The following is a 19,320-nucleotide window of genomic DNA, read 5'->3' as shown; positions in this document are numbered from 1 at the left end:
TGCTAATGCATTGACCTTCTTCATCCATGTAACATGAGTTAATTTCCAGCCTGACAGTAAATGCTGAAATTTGAATTGTAGCACTAATGCACCATATTTTCGTCTGTCAAACCAGACTAAAAGGTCATTTGGTGATGAGGATAATGGTTCACTTTGAAAGAGAAGGAAAACCAGCTTCTGAATCTTTGGGGGAAGTCTAGCTCTTGCTTCAAATAGTAAGCTGAACTAGGGAAAAATTAGGCTGTGAAATTCCAGTAATATTGAACCTGTAACTGACTATTTGCCTTGTCTTTCTACCAATTACATACAGGCACGTTGGAATACTTGCCTTGACGTGTTAGACAGAATAATAAAACAACCTATGAAATTTGGTATTCTGACTATCAAGCCTCAAAAAGACTTTTCTCTGAAAAGTGAATCTACATTAAACTGCTTGCTATAATGGGAATTTGAAGCGGCAGTTTGTGACAAGTTTTGATTGTTTCCATACCCTCTAAGACATAATAAACCTAAGAACTGTTGGAGACTGATTTTTTTATTTTTTTTTCTCTCAGAAGTGTCTTTCTTTCTTTCCCGCAGCACGGAAAAGGATATGCTAGTCACTTCTACAGGACTTACCTGAAGCAGCATGATTTGCACAAAAGTCGACCAACAAAAAGCATCAACTTTCAACTTCATTATCTTGGCCATCCAGTTCTGTGTAACTGAAGGATTTGTGTGCTGTTGGAGACATCATGGCCAACAATAGGACCTAATTGCTCTCAGCAGGCCTGAGAAATGAGTTGAAATGTGTAGAACTGTAGAAACTTAAGAGGCAACTGATCTTGCCTCTCTGATCAGTGTGTGCCTGTTTACAGCACTATATATCTTTCTCTCTCCAAAATGTCACTGAGCCCTTTAGATGTTTATATTCACCACAAGAAGCCAATCGTACAGATAAAAGAGATGTGCATTATAAATGCAATATCACTGTTTTAAACTTGACTGTTTTATATTATTTTTGTGTGATCAAGTGTTCCCCAAACTATTCCAACTTTACAAGAGAGATTGTGATCATGTTCTTTTCACGTGTGGGTCATAAAAATGTTGTTAATCTGAAGACCCACAAAATTATCAAAGACATTCTGTAGTTTATACACCGTGTTGCAAAGTGTTTACTGTACTATTTCAAAGCTTCTAAATAAATATAAAATATATATATATTATATTATATATAATTTTCCGAAGAACGTGGTACAACTTAGTTGATTTTTAAATGGATTCATACAGTCTACACCATACACTAAAGTGAGAAGATAATTCAGGGTTCCTAAGCTATCCTTGCTAAAAACAAAAATAAAATAAACCTTTAATAGTACTTCCCCAATATTCGTATTTTGGTCAATCCTGTTTTTCTTGTTAAAAAAAAAAAAAAAGCTGTAAGCAACAACATTTTGTCTAAAAATTGTAATGAATTTTCAATGCCAAAGATGCAGCTGTCAATATTACCCGAATGAGCGTTATGTACTATCAGAGGTATAAATCACTCTCCATTATTTTGATTATGTTTCTATGGTTTTTAATTTAGAATCACAAAATCTTTTTCAAGGCTCTATAAATTCACCTGTATATGTTGTTAAAAAGAACACTGGGTGTCTGTACATTTTGCAATGTAAGATATAATGTAAGTGAAGTTAAGTATTTTAAGAATATCATCCCAAGCTCATAAATACGCATACATACATACATACATACATACACACACACAAACACCCACACATCTCTCTTTGACATAGTTTTGTGAAACTATACAAATATATTGCCTAAAAATATTTCTCTTGTGGCTAGGAATAGTTGTTGATAGAATTGAAATTACAAAGGCAAAGTATTTGCCAAACTATTGACTCTTTTATCACAAAGGAGATTTCCAATTAGGAACATGGCACATTCTCAGCTGACCCCTCTCCCATTGGAGTAAAAATGGTGTTGGCCACCATCTTTGTTGGGAAAAGGATTAAACCCTTGCATATAATCTTTATGTTCTGTAATAATTCTGTGGTCTGAAACAGTATCTTAGAGCGTTTCTTTTTTATGAAATATTGAAAAAAAGTAAAATTTCAAAGGTAAAGTTTAAAATTACTTTCATGTCCATGGCGTTTAAGTACCATTTACTAAATGTAAAAATCTAGTAAAATGTTTTTTTCTTTTTTTTTTTTGTATTGTGTTTTTTTCCCCCCACCGTATCTTCGTATGTCAAATATTGAAAACAAATGAGAGCACACTATGTCATCAACCAATGTTTAGCCAAATTGGAACCAATTCCTAGTGATGATTCAATATTAAGTAAGACAAGAGAAAATGACCTATTGTTTGCAGTGGAATTTGGATCATGCCATTATATAGGAATTCTGCTGTTCCCACCAATGCTGCCACAGGATGAATGTGTAGGCAACCACTGCCACGTTGTGATGGAGTTTGGGTTTCTTCCTTTTGTTTGTTGGTTTTGGTTTTTCTTGTGATTTATAATGACAGTTTCTGTTAGGTAGGAGAATATAAATCACCTATATGGAAACTGCCTTGCTATGGATCCAAACAAATTCCTTATTAAATTACAAGAGTTCTTTGTACAGCCAGTGGACCAAACCCTGAAGGTTAATTTAATACTCCAAACAAAAAAAAATATGCTTGTTGAACACTTTTAATGTATACATCTAACACATTTGTATAACTACAAATTGTTGTATGGGATCCTTTTAAAAATGTATATATTATACAAAACCCAAACAAACAAACAGCAACAGTAGCTGTTGATTGAGCAAACACAACACTGAATTGTTCCTCAAGCCGTAGGTAGTAGAACTTGTAGTCATCTACAGGCATTGTTAATTTTATGAAGAAAAGCAATGAAATTTGTGACAAGTATTTCATTTACAGGAGTTTTTATATTCTTGTCTCTGCTTTTAAAGCAAGAAAGTCCTTGCCCTTCTTAAAACTGTTTTTTGTTTCTAAGTAACTTTTTAATATGGATATTTACTGTAAATTATGGTCTTTGGGAGAAAAAGGAAATGGTTTTTGTTTCTGTTTCATGAACAGTCAAAGTGTTTTTATTTAATGAAACTACCTTCACATTTTGTATGCTGTTTTTTCTGGAAAATCAACTGTATCATACCCTGTCATTAATTTCCAAAAGTGAACTCTTACCATCAACAGTGTGATGTACACACACATTTATTTATCTTTTCTATTTTTATTTCATGTTAAATACCATAGACACTAGTCCATGTATACACAGAAATCCTTCTGAGTTCTCTGAGAGAGTCCCAGGGGGAATCATGCTAGGATGCAGAACTGTCAATGAAAAGGAAGATTTTAGGTGCTACAGCCTGAGCTCTTGAGATAAAGATGTAGCTTTTGCTGATTTTCCTAGCTCACTGTGAATTTTGGTACAGCGACATTTAATGATACAAGCCTTAGGACACATTAGAAACCAAATTGGGCAGTACAGAGGCTCAATTTCTCCCATTTCTTTGTTTTAGTGGGGAAGAGACCTGTTGCATCCAGCCACCTCCCACTGAAATTGTCTTGCTCAGCATCTCCCATGTATTCCATCACGCTACTAGTGCCTATCTGCAGAGATAGGTATGTAAATGCCTTTAAACATCAGCTTTTGTATTTTCCTCTTCCTTTAAGCGTATGTGATGCAAATGTTGAAGGATTCTGATTTGTATATTGGACACAACAGTGAACTGAAGTAATCAGGAAACGTTTAGATTGGATATTAAGGGGAAATATCAATACCCATAAAACTGGGATAAGAAAAGTTTTCAAAAACAGTTCAAAAATACCTATCAGGGATGATATAAGGGTATTTAAACTTGCCTCAGAGAAAAAGTACGGACTAGGCTCTCAGTCTTGTTCTGTAATGTTCCTAGTAGGGCATGCTAAGGTTTGGAGGATGTGATCTGTGCACAGCTGTAGGGGTAAGAATGTTCTATCCTTCAATTAGCTATTAGAAGCAATATTTAATGTTTAAATGTACAATTTATGAGCATAATAGAATAAGCTGTCAGTGTGAAGAACTGTCTTTCTTTACTGAAGTAAATTAGAGTTCAAGCACAGAAGACAGGGTCTTATAAAGGATAACAAAATAGAATCAGGTCTGTAAATCTTTTTTTCAATTCCTGATTTAGATATGTAGCAATGGATTTCTAAGCAGCTTGCCTATTCAAATTCTTCAAAACCAGACTTTTGTTTCTTCCAGATGGATTTTTCCAAAACTTAGAAATATTAAAACATTTCACTACCTGAAATAAAATTCCAATCATTTAATTCAAGTTTTTACTAATCTGCTTATTGAGGGAAAGAAAAGAAGTATTTCCATGAACAGATTCTCAAATTGTTTGAACAAGATGTAGTAATGTTTTGTTGGTATTGTTGCAAAATTAAGTGAAATGAAAATACAGAGATAAATACAATTTGTAAAGATTCCCACATTATAGCCACTATATAGTTGTGAGGGGAGATATGTGTGTGCATATAATTATAATTCAAATTCTGGTAAGTTGCCACAGAATTTTTTTCTTACATAAATATGCTCCTTTCTGTAAATGCAAATAGAAGGGCAGAAACACATGTATGGTACTATAAAACTAGACTTGTTCCTCAGTAATAATGGATTTTTGCATTCAAGAATTACGGTTGGCCTCTTCTTCATGCATTAGACCCATAACCAAGCACACAACTCAGTTTCTGACTTCCAAAATGTTACCTGCTCATAGAAGGAGGTTTTTTTGTTATTTTTTAAAGTAATATCATTCCTCAGGGTAAAGGGTGGATAGATAGTCTTCCTAGGCTGATAAATTGCCATTGCAATTTTGCAAGGCTGTTAAATATTTGTATGTCTTACATGGAGAAAGTTGATCTTATCCTGCCATTGTTCCATGTTCAAGTCTTGAGTTTTATGGCATTTGGACTTGTGAATTAAAATCTCTACATAGGTATAGGGGCCAAAATAAGCATCTTTTATATACATTTAGTTATTGCAATTTGATTGCAAAACATTAGCATCAGATGTCTATAAAGAATAGAAAGTTGTTTATTCTATTTGCAGTAATGTAAAAGGCAACCAGTAGGATTTTATTATAATACTGTGCCATGAGAAATTCTTAAACTGTGAGTTAAATCCTTTGCACTGATCCCTACAATCAGAGATCAAATTCTTCTTAAAGAGCTCCTTTATTTCATTTTGTCTTTAAGAAATGTATACATATATATAAACGAATACACACAGCCATTGTTGAGCATCTGTGCTTTTGTAGATAACCTCATATGTAAGAAATGAGCAAGAACTAACTTGGACAGCTTTCTTGAATTGTTTTTGAATTTGATTTTGTTAATAAAGTTCATGATATTAACAGACATCAAGACAAATGAAATCTCTGTGGGTGTAGTTCTCCAGAAGGCAGATGCTTCACTTAAGAAGCATCCTGTCAAAAAACTGTATAAATGTGAGTGCTGAAAATCTTGCTGAGTCAAGATGAAACACACTGTACTAAAGCTCTCTAGTTCTCTGTGTCAGCACTGATTAAAGTGTCCTCTGGATGTTAACCACTTTAGGCAAGCAGAAGATACCAAAAATGCAAACAGGATTCAGATAACATTTACCATTCCTACTGAAGAGCGACTAAGACGATAAGTTAATATATACTATGATATTGATGTATATTATACAATATGGAAAAACCATTGAAGCCAAACAATTAGGAAAACCATATGCTTTCAAACACATGCACTTTAAAGTTTATTTGATGCTCAACTTAGAAGCATATTTTGAATAACCATCTCTGAGTTGTGCTAACAGCGAAGAGCAATGTATTGTATAACAAAGCCTTATGGCAACATGATAAAGGGAATGTAACCAAACCAACCTTAAGTTTTAGAAGTCTTGGATCCAAACGTTCAGGTTGCAAAACTGAGTTGGATTTTATATGCATCAGAGCCTAATTCTATTAAAGGCAATGGCCCAAGCTGCAGTGATCTGAAGGAGAGCCAAAGGAAGCTTTCGTTTTTTATGCATTTTTAAGCAAGTGCAGCCTACGATAAAATTATTTGACATCAGAAAAAGGGAAACTTTACTAGCTCTGCTTTTTAAAAGCTGCTCAATCAAGTTTGGAAGTTTGGACATGTCTGTGTGTCAGTTTAAAACAGACATTTCTGAAAATTTTTTCTCAAAGCAAAATAACACAAGTTAAATGATGTCACTGTTCAGGTTTTCTCATTAAACAAAAACAGAAATGCAGTCCTGAAAAGATAGATTCATGTCTTTACTATGCAGAAGTTCAGAAAAGTAAAAATTCATTGGAGCAGAGTCTTCTTACAGTGCCATAGCTGCTGGTTGAAAATGTGAGCAAAACAAGCAAAGAAAATACCAACCTCAACAATGAATGTTTGGAAAGTTTTGCTCTGGAAGGAGACAAACAGGTACTAAGCACATTAACTCCTTTCAGACCTAGACTGAAAGATGTTTCCTGTCATCTTTTCTTGTCTAGACTTTTACTTGGAGTTTAAAAACAGTCCTCTGAAGGGTTTGCATGTTCACCTCAGTGGAGGGAGAGCATTCTCGTTTGTTGAGAATAACATGGAAAAAAGACCAACATGAAACCTGATGTCAGAATTACCTAGTAATTCCATCCCCATTACCCTAGTAATTCCATCACTACAGCTTTTCTGGACAGGTATCAGAATAATTTAGGACTGAACTTTATGGGTTGCTGATGGAAAACGAGTGGTGTGGCACTGTTCCTATGCGAAGAAGAAAAAGAGAGGAAGAGAGAAGAGAGTTCCCTGCTTTTCTTAGTCTCATAGATGACATTAATTGGTGCTTAAACAGTGCTTTGTTCAGGAACACAGATATCACAAAAGAGAAAGATTTCACTGTGAGAACAATACATTTGTTGTTGCTTACACTGTCTGCTAAAAAAAAAAAGATGAATGCAAACAAACATTCTCCTGCTCAGCCCCCTGAAGATGCGGCTAAATGATGCCCTTGGAGCTCACAGCCATTCAGTTTTTGAGAGAGGGTTGGTTTGATTTATATTCTGGCTGTCAACAAAGAAAGAGAAGAGAGACAGAGTGCTGGAAGTAAAAGATAGGTAATTAATATAATGTAGGGAGGAAATGCAATATACCTTGTAATAGTATCATTAAACCTCACTGAGCTGCTGGAAACAATCTGTTAAAAATTAAACAAACAAGCAAACAAAAACCCAAAACAAAAAATAAATCTGCTCCATGGCACTCCAAGTACTTGTTTATATTACATCAATCACAGCTAAATTGAAAAATAATGGCAATTGGGGTATCATATTCTTTTTTAGACCTATTCACAGGGGGTGGGAAGGGGGGGAAACCCTGGAATCCAGCATCTCCCTGGACACAGGGATGGATGGTGTGAGGCTGAGCTGGGCTGTTGGCCTCGGGGTAGGGGTCCAGGTCAGGATCAGTGAAGGGAATCAGAGTCAGGCCTGGCCATGGCCATCTCGCAGCTCCATGCCAGGGAGCCTCCAACTATGGCCTGAGCAGGACAGGGCCACCCTTGGCTGCACTGGTCCTGAGCCAGTCCTGAACCCCCAGAATCAAACATCCTGGAACATTTCTTTGTCCTTCACAATTTACAAAGTTCCTTCCCGGATATATTATTGTATTCTGCTCCAAATACTACTTTTTAATGGTGATACTTCATTGTGCTTTTCACCATTTATGTCAGCTATTTTTGAGGGGTTCCTGGCATTATGAATAGTTTAGTAACAGGCTCACCAATTGTACGTTTATAATTAAAGGTGGAGTTCAATTAGCCCTTATCATATAGAAACCAATATGAAGGCTCCTGGGTTTAGTTTTGCTACTTTAATTCCAGTTGTCACTTCCCGTGTTCCAGGAATTATTTTAATTTTATTATTAATGAAATAAAATTGCATGCTGTTTAGTAAATCTAATCCAAAAAGTACCATTTATTCGGGAAAAAAAATCCAGGCAAAATCAGGTAGTTTACCTTTTTTTCTTTTTTATATAAATAATTTCCAGACCTCCCACTGCTCAGGAATAAGGACATGAAATGCAGTAACAGAAAATACTTGAAGTCTGCATGATGTTTTACTGGACTGAGGAGATTGCTTTCCTGTTTCTATTCTATCTGGTATAAACTGGAACCACCATTTGCATGCAAACTCTTTAGGTGTTTAATTCACAGAGTGAAATCTACCACTTTACTGAACACATTGCTAATATTCCTAGATCTGTAGTTTCAGGGGAAAAAAAAAAATCTTATGTTCTAATGCAAAAATACAACCTTGAGCACTGAAAAATCTATGGAAATTGAAAAAACATTTATTTTAAAGATAGATTTCTATTGACTGCTGTTCTGTGCACTTTTATATCCTTTATTAGTAGGCAAAATACACTTCAGTGTTATGACAGATGCCTGTATCACTATCCTTATTTTCCTGAAGCATAACTGAGAAATTTCATAATGCAGTTTATTGCAGAGGTGGGAACAGAACACAGTTCCTAAATCAAAATAATAAGAGAAAAAGCACCACAATAGTGATTATAAAATAAAATAATGTAAAATCACATGGGTGCTACACTGCTGAGCTCTCCCCACATGCAGGTTAATGAGCTAACTAGTAGTCTAGAGAGCAATATGCAATTTGGTGCCCTTGGTCTCTCTGTCAAAAGAATACATAATTATTCTTTGCAAAATGGGACATCTTCAAAGAGAAAAATGAAGAGCTCTTCATCTTTCCACTCAGAGCCTAAATCCTTTTGGATTTGATGATTAGAGAGGGTTGGGAAAAGGAAATTGGGTTTAGATCCCATCGTATTAAAGAAGCATTTGTCCTCAGTGGCCAACATTATTAGCAAATGCAATGATCAGTATGGCACAAAAAAAAAGGGCCTCTATCAGCATTGCATTGTTTGACAGTTTTCTGTTTAATACATATTTTCTGCAAACACCTAAAAATACCATCTTTTTTTGTTAAGATGTTTGTTAAGATGTCAAAGACTAGATGCCTAAGGTTTCCTGAGCAGATCATATGACTTATAGAATATTTTTTCAGGATGTGAGAAATCTGTATTCAGTTCTTTCCATCTCAGATGATTTCTGCATCCACATCCACTTTAGAAGAGTTTCTTGCAGTTGCAATTGTAGGATTATCTCCTTTTCTGCTCTTGCAGTCTACAAAAGCATTGAAACATCTCTTAGTGCAGGAGCTGGGCCCACATGACACCTTACATGTCTTATCGCTGATTAAATACAGACTCATTTTCTAGCTCTCCAGTGAATGTTTAGCATTGCATAAAAAGTTTTCCTCAGGAGGTATTTGTACAAGACAGAGAGAGTGGCACTAGGCATGGAACAAAATCATTAGAGAGTTCTCCCTCCTGCCAAAGGGAGAGATCAGGAGAGCAAAAACCCCTGACATGTTGGTCACATAGATGACTGTCTTATCAGAAAATATTTGGATATAATGGTGGTAAGGGCAGTTTGAAAATCATACACTAATAGAATGCAGTGGGAAGGACTTACCCAAAAGATGTTGAAAAGTTCAGAGATTCTGGACAGTTGGATAAATTTCTGGAAGTTAAGTCTTCCCTGAGTCATCCTATTGATGACAAAATTACCATACCAGTTGAGTCAGGAAACAATACTTCCTCACCGTTTCCCTGGAGCAAGTACTTGCACACTAGAATTATACACTGCAAAGACAAAGAGAAGACACAAAGTAAGAATGTGGCATATGGAACTGCTGGTAGAAAAAGAGGATTTGTCCACCCTACAGATTCCCATGACCTCAAACATCCTGGGACTGCATCTCTCTTGGTTCCCCTCACCAGGCCTGATGCTGATCTCTACCCATGGGCCAAAGTTCCAGCCCTCTTTTGTCCTGGCCCTGGCCCCAGGGAGTTGCTCAATGCCTGGGGCTGGGGCTGTCTCCATCTACTCTCTGCTGGGGACAGTGGGATGGGCCCTGTCCTGATGCCCATGGGAAGCCCCCATCCCCTGACACCAGTCAGGGAGGTCATTGTTCCCAATTCTCCTGCCTTGCTGCAGAATCAGTACTTTGAATGCCATTACCAATACATGTTTGCCTAACAGACTGTACTAATGCAGGCACAACATGCCTTCATTGTAAAAGAGAGATTCCAAAGGGGATGGGAAAAGAATATTTCATTTTGAGATGCAGTTTTGTTTTGATAATTTCATTTCCTTGATGTTATGTTATTGTGAAATATTAGAGTATTTAGATGCAAAATTTAGATTGCAAAATAATAGCTGTTTCAAATAAATCAAACAAGAACATTTCCTGTGCGTATGTTGTCACTAATGTTACTCAAGGTCCTTGTTTTATCTCCTTGGTCTTGGCTTGCTCTAACAAAGAAAAACCTTGCACCTATAACAGTTCTGTCTCCCCCTCTTTGTCCTATTTCATCTTCCTCCAAGACACTTAAATTGGCCTGACAGTACCTTTAACAAGTAAGATAATGAGAGATGTATGAAAAGAAATTAATTTGAAGAATTTTGAGCATTCGTTGGTGTGCAGGTAGAATCCTACTTCAATTCCAGTTTAGTCTAAATAAACCAAGGAGCATAAAGGTATGTAGTTAAGCTACTACAGGTGAACATCTTGCCCTGCCAGGGCCATTGTAAAGAGGGTAAACTGACCCATTAATCAAAATACCAAATATCTATCTAGAACTACAATTTTATAGTCGAGTGAATATACATAAATAGTCAATGAATGCAAACTGAATTAAAAAGTGATGTATGGGTTTGTCCCTCTCAAAATCATAGCACAGAGCTCACAATTTAGAGAAGAAATGAGCTAATATAAAAGTGTATCTGAATTAATCACTCTGATTGTACCAGAAGTTTGTCAATTTGTCAGCAGCGATTGAGACTACACTACTTCCAGTCTATACTGCTAGAAGTGAAGATCTCTCTCTGATCCCAGATGTCTGATTTGTTTTCCCTTAGGGCTTTCAAAGAATAAAGAACACAGACTGTTCTCTCTTGCTGCTTGTGAGAATACCTCTCTGGACTGATCTTGTATTTTAACACCCTGTTGTATTCCCCCTGCATTTATTCAACATACAGAGGCTAAATTGGGAGAAAATGGCTTTCTTAAAAGATCTAAACCTCGGTAGGCTTTGAACCCTTAAATAATATGGAAGATCACAAGAAACCCATTCAAGTTAGAAGAATCTGCTTATCACTGTGAATTATATCGGTACCATCTTTCTCTTTATTGCCCTCAGAGTAGGCAGAATCAAAGACAAAATGGCATAAAAAAACCCACCCTGTAGCCTGCTGATTTCTGGCTGCCATTTGTATCACCATTTAAATCACCAGCAGCTGCCATGATCAGAAAGAGTGGTAGTCTGTGTTGGAGGGGATAAACATACATAGACAAAAATGAAAGCCTGGTTCCTTAAGGGAAGAAGGCAAAACAAAATAGAAATGGAATGGTATAGACAGTACCGGTGGTGAATGAATGAATAACTAAATATTCTACAAGGAATATGGGGCAAGTGCTTTATACGGATCCTGTACATATCTCAGTGCTTCTGTCTGCATTTGCATTGTGTATTGCTTCTCAAAAAATGAAGAGAAAGTGTTTTTAAATGTCAGGCATTTTTATTAGGTTTGGTTTTGTGTGTTTATGTCATACAATAGCTACTACAATGAACAATGAGCAGAAGTTTGGAGTTTCAGAAGGTTGCGGCTAACTCTCCTATTTGGGGGATAACACCATCTGCTTCTTAGCACAGCGAGCTCACTTCCCTGAGACTTCAGCATGGAGCCACTGTTTGGTCACCTTTCTTTGGATGAACTAGGGAGCAGACCATTCCTATGGAACTGTCCCTTGGTCCATACTCAGGCTAAAGAATGGTTCCTTCACAACTAGGAAACTGAAAAGAAATTAGTTGTCGAATGTAATTTTTATCTAAAAATACTTCCTGGCTGTCATTGTTTAGGAATGGTATTCTCCAATTTAGTGTTCCCACTGAAACCACTCCAAATCATGTGCCCCTATCTTGCTCTCCTCTCCCCCTCCCCTTCCCCCTGTGGCAGGTTGGAGAGGAGAATTGGAGGCACAAAAGGTAAAGGTCACAGGTTGAGAGAAGAACAACTTACTGGAAACACAAATGAGGTAAGAGAATGAACAGCAACAGCAACAATACTAATGGCAAAACTGTAGAAGAGAGGTGAGCAATTCACCTGCAAATGCTCACCATTGTACCACCTGAGCCTGACAATACCCAACTGTACCACACTACCCTGGAAGGGAGCCCTTTCCCCATGAAAATGACACCAAGTGGTACAGAATAACCTCCAGGTCCTGGCCATGCCCCCTTCTGGCTACCGCAAAATTAGCCCTGACCTGGCCAGAACCAGGATGATATCTCCAGATAATGATTTTAAAAATTTATGAGCAACCAGGGATCAAAGGGTGTCAGGGTTACTCAGTGTTTTTCCAAAGCAAGTTACTACATTATATAAGAGCCCAACTTCTTTTCTCCCACAATTATGGAAGCAGCTTTTCCATCATTTTTCCTTCAACATTAAGCTTTCTTTGTTCAACAAACACAAGATGCATTTACAGATGTCTGCTGGGAAGGTACGGTGAATTTTTCTTCCTCCCTTAGCTGCATATTTATGCAATCCATGCTGAGCACTGTTTTGCAGGTAGGAACTTATGCATGAAACAGCGTTGAATTCCTCTTGTTTGTAGATTGGGTACCTTTCAACTGATGGAGTCTCATCTGATACATCTGTTAGCACTTCACTGGGAAGTGTCTTTCCTTGATGGCCTGTCACTCTTCAAGAAGGATCCTTCCCTTTTGTTCCTAATCTTTACACAGCATTGCTTTCTCTTTGTTAGATGGATCACTTCTCCAGAATTCACAATCTTTAATAAACACATCATCGACAAAATGCTTTCATCTATTCTTTAGAGTTTTTAACATCTCTAGAAATTATTTTGCTCCTTCTACATGTTTTGCATAAAGCTGTCAGCAAATCTGTTTACCTCGCTCTCAGAGAACTAAAGTTTTTACTTTCTAAAAAAAACCCCACCTTTGTTCTTCTCCCAGCTCAGTAACTATTCATCAGATGGCTTGCACTCTTTGGTGGTGGTTTTTTAACCATTCACCGTGACAACTGAATTGATCATGCACAAACCCAGGGCTCAGATATCTCACTGGTATCAGTGCAGAGGAAAAATCTAAGATCCAGATTTTTATTATATGCAAAATACTTGCAGCAGAGTCTTGAATTTTTACATTTCAGTGTGAGTTACAAAGTATTGCCATGCAATGTCTGCATAAAAATACACTTGGCATTCTGTAGTATATATAAAAAAGTTACATGTATCATACAAATTCTGCTTCATATTGTATGTGATTTGCTGATTAATGGAATTAATTCAATGAATCAGTACAAAAACAAAATATTCTTTCTTTCTCATGCTTGGGTGCAGACATCAGATAATAAAAATCTGATTTATCAGTATTAGTAAAAAATTAGCACACAGGGCACCCACTTGTAACAGTTTAATTATTAAAGTCAATAGCAGGATTTAGACAACCAGAGGACCACAGGGGAAAATACCCAACAATGACAAGTGGGAGCCTAATCTGTGCAGTACTGAAGTTCAGTGTTACTTCATAAAAGGTGGGTAGAAAAGATGGCTTGGTGGTAGATGGTAAGCAGGGATGAAAAAAATTTAAGATTAGAGCTTTTCTCCGCAGAAATATTAAGTCTGGGATTTCAGTACTTGTGTAAGAACAGAGATCAGTCCAGGGACTCACAGACTTCAGAACTAATGAAGACAAAATGTTCAAGTTCAGGTGTGTCCGACCTTTTGGAACTTCACAGGTTTGAATTGTGGTTGCATGTCATAACCTAGACTGATCCCATCCAAGTTTAGACATTGACATTAGGTGACCTCATTAAGATATGGCAGTAAGTTGATAAATAATACAGGGAAAGAGAAAATTGTATCAGGGAAAGTTGAAATTGAGGTAGCACTGAAATGACTTCTGGTACTCCTTACCTGGCCAAGAGGCAGCTCAAGATAATGTAGACTCCAAATGTTGATACTTCATTTAGGGACCAAAGCTTCAATACAATAAACTCAATCTTGGGAGCCCCATCTTCTGAAGTCCCAAGGTAGAGAGTTCTCTGAAGAGTTCAGAGGCTGTACATTGGTGAGAGAAAGCTGCACTTTTTAAATCTTGGCTAAACTGAGTAGTGTGTTCATACACATAGATCAGATCATAGAATCATAGAATATCCTGAGTTGGAAGGGACCTAAAAGGATCATCAAAGTCCAAATCCTGGCCTTCTACAGGACAACCCCAGGAATCACACCATGTGCCTGAGAGCATTGCCTAAAACACTTCTTGAACTCTGTCAGGCTTGGGGCTGTGACCACTTCCCTGGGGCACCTGCTCCAGTGCCAAAACACTCTAGGGTGAAGAACCTTTTCCTAATACACAACTTAAACCTCCCTGACATGTCTTCATACCATTCCCTTGGGTCCACTTGGACCTTGTGGCTGAATGTTGCCTTAAACAAGCTCTTTTTGAACTAAACAAGAAACCCTCATTAAGAACTAGACCCTGCAGAGGCAGGGAGCAGGTCTGATGCCAGTCTCCTTCCTGCACCATGAGCCACCACTGGCAACCACAAAACTCACAAGTTTACTCAGGAACTTTGTTCAGAAACTTTGTCCAGGCACACCCGAACACACAGACACACATACCCTCCCTCCCTCTCACCCCCCAGTGCTACCAGACTTCCAAAATCTTCCAAGAAGACTGTGTATGCCCAGAACTCTTCCAGAGGAGGTATTGGGCTGTTTACTTGAAGTAACAGGGTTATAAACCCCCCAATTTTTGGTACATACATTGGCCCCCATCCCCAATGGACCAGGACTGCGTATCACAACCATGGACAACAGTCATCCACACACTGCTGGAGCCACGGGTGATAATATTTCTCTATTTCTTCTTCTCTCTCTCTTTCTGTTTTTCCCTTTACAATTTTCCTTTCTTAGAGTGATCATACATGCCAGGATGTCTATACACTCCCTTTCCAATCTGTTACATTTGTTCTAATAAAATGTATTTTTATACCAGTTATTTAACATAATTTCGCTTTAATCCACCACAAGAGATCCTTTAACAATCAACCTGGTTGCCCTGCCTTAGAGGTGGGTCACAACAGTCCTGCCACTGGTCACCAGAGAGAAGAGATCAGTTCCTGTCCCTCCACTTCCTCTTATGAGAAAGCTGTCAACAGCTCTGAGGTCGCTTCTTCTCCAGTCTCCTCAGTCTCCTCTTTTCCAGGCTGAATAAGCCAAGTGACCTCATCTGTCCCCCATATGGCTTACCTTCTAGACCCTTCACCATCTCCGTAGCCCTTCTTTGAATGCTTTTTAATAGCTTCTAGTGGTTTAGCAATGGTATTCCCTAATTCAGTGTTCCCACTGAAACACTCCAAACCATGCGCTGCTCACTCAGTCCTGAATCCCACTTCCCTTCCCCATGCAGCAGGACAGAAAGGAGAGTTGGAGGTACAAAAGGTAGAGATCATGGGTTGAGATAAGAACAATTTACTGGAAAAGGCAAATGAAATAAGCAGAACAAACAATAACAGCAGCAATATTAATAACAAAGTGCACAAGAGAGGTGAATGATTCACAGGCAATTGCTCACCACACGGAACCCGGTGCTACCCTGACCTCTCGCTTCACCACCAGCCTGACTGAAAGGGACCCCTTTCCTCCCTCCTCACTCCCTGCACGTGATGTGAAGTGGTATAGAATAACCTGAGGGTTCTGACCATGCCCTCGTGGCTACTGCAAAAATTAACCTTCTCCTGACTGGAACCAGGGCATAACTCTATATCTCTGTGTGGCATATCCATCTCTGTGCAAGCGCTGCTTGTAATGATAACATCCCTGAATTATCAACACTGTTCACAGCACAAATCCAAAAACACAGCCCCATACAAGCTACTGTGAAGAAAATTAGCTCTACCCCTACCCAAACCAGCAGAAAAATTAATTTTTTTAAACACCTCAATTGCTTCTGACCATTATTTTAAAATAGAAAATAGCAGCTAAAGTTTTAAAACAACAGAAACTCAAACAGTTACTGCAGTTTATTATTAGCTTGGAAGAAAACAGAGCAGCGACTATTTCCCTAATTGTCCTTAAAGTCATTATTACATATGCAAGTACAATTTGGTACTCTCCAGAGTCTTTCCCTCATTACACTGTGTGATTCAGTAAATTACACGATTGTGATTAGTGCGGCAATGGGTGTCCAAGTGGTATCAGGCAACTACAGGGCTCCTTTTGCAGAGGTCAATTTAATTACATTGTGCATGACAGAAACCAGGCCAACTGAGTATTGCCTTTGCCACCAGCAATTGACACCTGAGTGTTAATGGGCTGGTAATTAAGAGCTGGCACTGACAGGCACATTTTAGTGTTTGGGACTGGGATTACCATATGCTTCAATGTCTCTATGCTAAAAGCCTGAAGTTATCCATTTTCTAAAAGATATGGGATTTTAAAATATAGGGAAATTCTGGCATTTGCAAATAACAAGCAAGAAAACGCTTTTGATCAGGACCGAATGCTGCCTGTCATAAACTTCTGAGAAGTCTCCTCTTTCTACTTGTAATCATTTTGCCAGCTTTTTATTTTTTGTAATACATGTTCATCTATACATGCTCATGCTGGAATTGCCTATAGTCAAAGGGATGTTTTAAAGTAGCTTTGTTATTAATTTTAATACTGTCATTTGGCCTAGAAAAATTTATCAGAGCTGAACCTGTATTGAAAAATCTTTCTTGCAGTTTAGAAATTAATGCAATATCTTTCCCAAAGAAAAGAAAAAACAAAGTTGGTAAACATTAACAGTCATACCTTTTATTACGAAGGGACTATAAATACAGAAATGTTAGTTGTACATTTCCTGGGGGTTTTTTAACTGATTTCCCTAAGTTGTTACAGTACCCTTGCCATTATTAAAATGAAATCTTGTGTTCCAGTCTCTTCACAACATAGCTTCACAAAAAAGTCATGTATCTCTGCATTTCTTGATATCCAGGGTGCAAGTTCTTGAATCTTTGGTGTCACTATTAGTATTAGTTTTAACTTTTTCAGTGTCTTTTCTCAGCCAAACAATTGTTACCAGGCTCTTCCTAGAAAAAGAGAAAGGCATGGGTTTGTCTGCAGCATGTCACCGAGGGAGGGTGGAATGGGAATGGTTGGCTGCTTTTGCAGAAGGTAGTGGGAGAGGCAAAAGGCAACTCTGCTGGACTGGCTTTCCCAGTGCCTTTATGCTCCTTTGAAAACAATCTCTACAGATTGTCCAAATTTATGAAGAAAGTTGTTGATGAAGGAGGCTGATCTTAAGGAGAACTGAAAAGTGACTGGCACAAAGGAGAATGTTATGAGAAGTTGGGAGGGGGGATGTGGGGATGGAGACTGGAAAACTAGAGAGAAGGAAAAGCTATGTGGTAGGGAAACCATCTCTGAAACATAATCCCAGAAACATAAACTCCAGAAGCATAATTTCCAGAAAACATAATCCCAGGAAAATTACAGTTTTGGAGAAGGAGAAGCCATGTAGTAGGTAAACCACCTCTGGAAAATAATCCCAGAAAATCAGTACTATGTGGTTATGTTCCAAATATTCTAATTTTAATTTACTGTAATGTTTCTGAAGTTCTGTGACTCTTTGTAGCTCAACTTTAAATTTAAAATAATATATATTTTTAACTGTCAAAGAGATTTTAAGCCAAGTCCATAAACCGAGTAAGGTAAATCAAAAACACTCTGATGATTTTTAGCATTTTTATAAGTTTCCTGAGGTTAACTCTTCATGTTCAGCATAAGGAATGTTTGTTGGGCTCTACAAGGGACCCTGGCTGTGCACCCCAACCTGCAGCAAGCTTTAAAGCGGTGGGTCCCTTGTAGCAGCTACAATTATTTCATGTACACAGATTGACTCAGAGCAGTGGTTTAGACAATTTTCTGGTGGCTTTTCAAATCCACAGAGTGTTCACATCGGGTGAAAAACGTATTAACTTTACTGAATCTTAGTTGTGGGATTTACTCCTAATTTTCTTCTGTGAAGGAGTTTGCTTTTTTTTTAATGCAGCTGAACCCTCTGCAGGACATACAGCCGTTTATATGCAGATTGCTATAATTATGCTTTGAAATAGCTTTGAATTCCCAGTGACTTAAATGAGAACATGAAAGGGCAAATGTTAGGCTGAGCTGGAGGATATGAAAGTAGCATGTATGTCCATCTAAAATGAGATATAGAGATGAACAGCTCTTTGTGCAGCAACACCAGCTCTTGACAAGTTATTGGAGGATCTTTTCAGCCATAGAGACTGTCTTGGGTGACACAGGAACAGTGCCTGGAGGCAGCTTATCATCTTACATTTTCCAACACTAAACCATGTCACCAAATGTCACATCTACATGTTTTTTGAACACCTCCAGGGATGGTGATTCCACAACTTCCCTGGGCAGCCTGTTCCGATGCCTGATCACCATTTCAGTGAAGAAATTTTTCCTAATACCCAAACTAAACCTCTCCTAGAGCAACTTAAGGCCATTTCCTCTTCTTCTATATGTCCTATTCCTGCTATTTTAGCAGCATAAATGCATTATATTGTGAAAGTAGTTCCCTGCCCCATTATTGAATAGCCATGAAAATTCTTCCCATGAATGGAAATACCCCAGGTCCCTTCATAAGTAAATTGTTTCCTCATGCGTATGTTTTAATGCAACCTGCTAGATTATGAGCATATATATTCCATTTTTGTTTAAAATGTATTCTCTATGGAATTGTTAAGGTGGGGTTTTTTTCCCCTATTCATGATAGGCTGAGAGAGTTGGGTTTGTTAAGCCTGGAGCAGAGAAGGCTCTGGGGAGACCTTATAGCACCTTCCAGTACCTAAAGTGGCTACAAGGGTTCTGGAGAGGGACCTTTTACAAGGGCATGTAGTGATAGGAAAAGGGGGAGTGGCTTTGAACTGAAGGAGGGCAATCTTAGATTAGGAAGGTTTCCCTGTAAGTGTAACAATTTAGGGAAATCAGATTAGGAAGAAAATCTTAGCAGTGAATTTGGTGCGCACTGGCACAGGTTGCCTAGAGAGGCTGCGGGTGCCCCACGCCTGGAAGTGTTCAAGGCCAGCTTGGATGGGTCTTAGAGCAACTTGATCTAGTGAATTTTTCTGTTTGG

At 38.0% G+C, this 19,320-nt stretch overlaps 1 protein-coding gene across 3 annotated transcripts in view; it reads left to right on the top strand.

Moving 5' to 3' along the window:
* The window catches only part of PCDH10 (protocadherin 10), a 36,372-nt gene extending 30,969 nt beyond the window's left edge, over positions 1 to 5,403 (top strand). For all 3 annotated transcript variants that reach the window (XM_027662239.1, XM_027662238.1, XM_027662237.1), the window contains one exon: positions 580 to 5,403. In XM_027662239.1, coding sequence (XP_027518040.1) covers positions 580 to 599 — 20 coding nt within the window. In that variant the 3' untranslated portion in view covers positions 600 to 5,403. The remainder of the gene's footprint in view (positions 1 to 579) is intronic.
* Positions 5,404 to 19,320: the final 13,917 nt, after the last annotated feature.

This window comes from Corapipo altera, unplaced genomic scaffold, assembly GCF_003945725.1.
Source record: "Corapipo altera isolate COAL_440 unplaced genomic scaffold, ASM394572v1 212, whole genome shotgun sequence".
Lineage (NCBI taxonomy): Eukaryota > Metazoa > Chordata > Aves > Passeriformes > Pipridae > Corapipo > Corapipo altera.
This window is presented reverse-complemented; position numbering and strand designations above follow the sequence as displayed.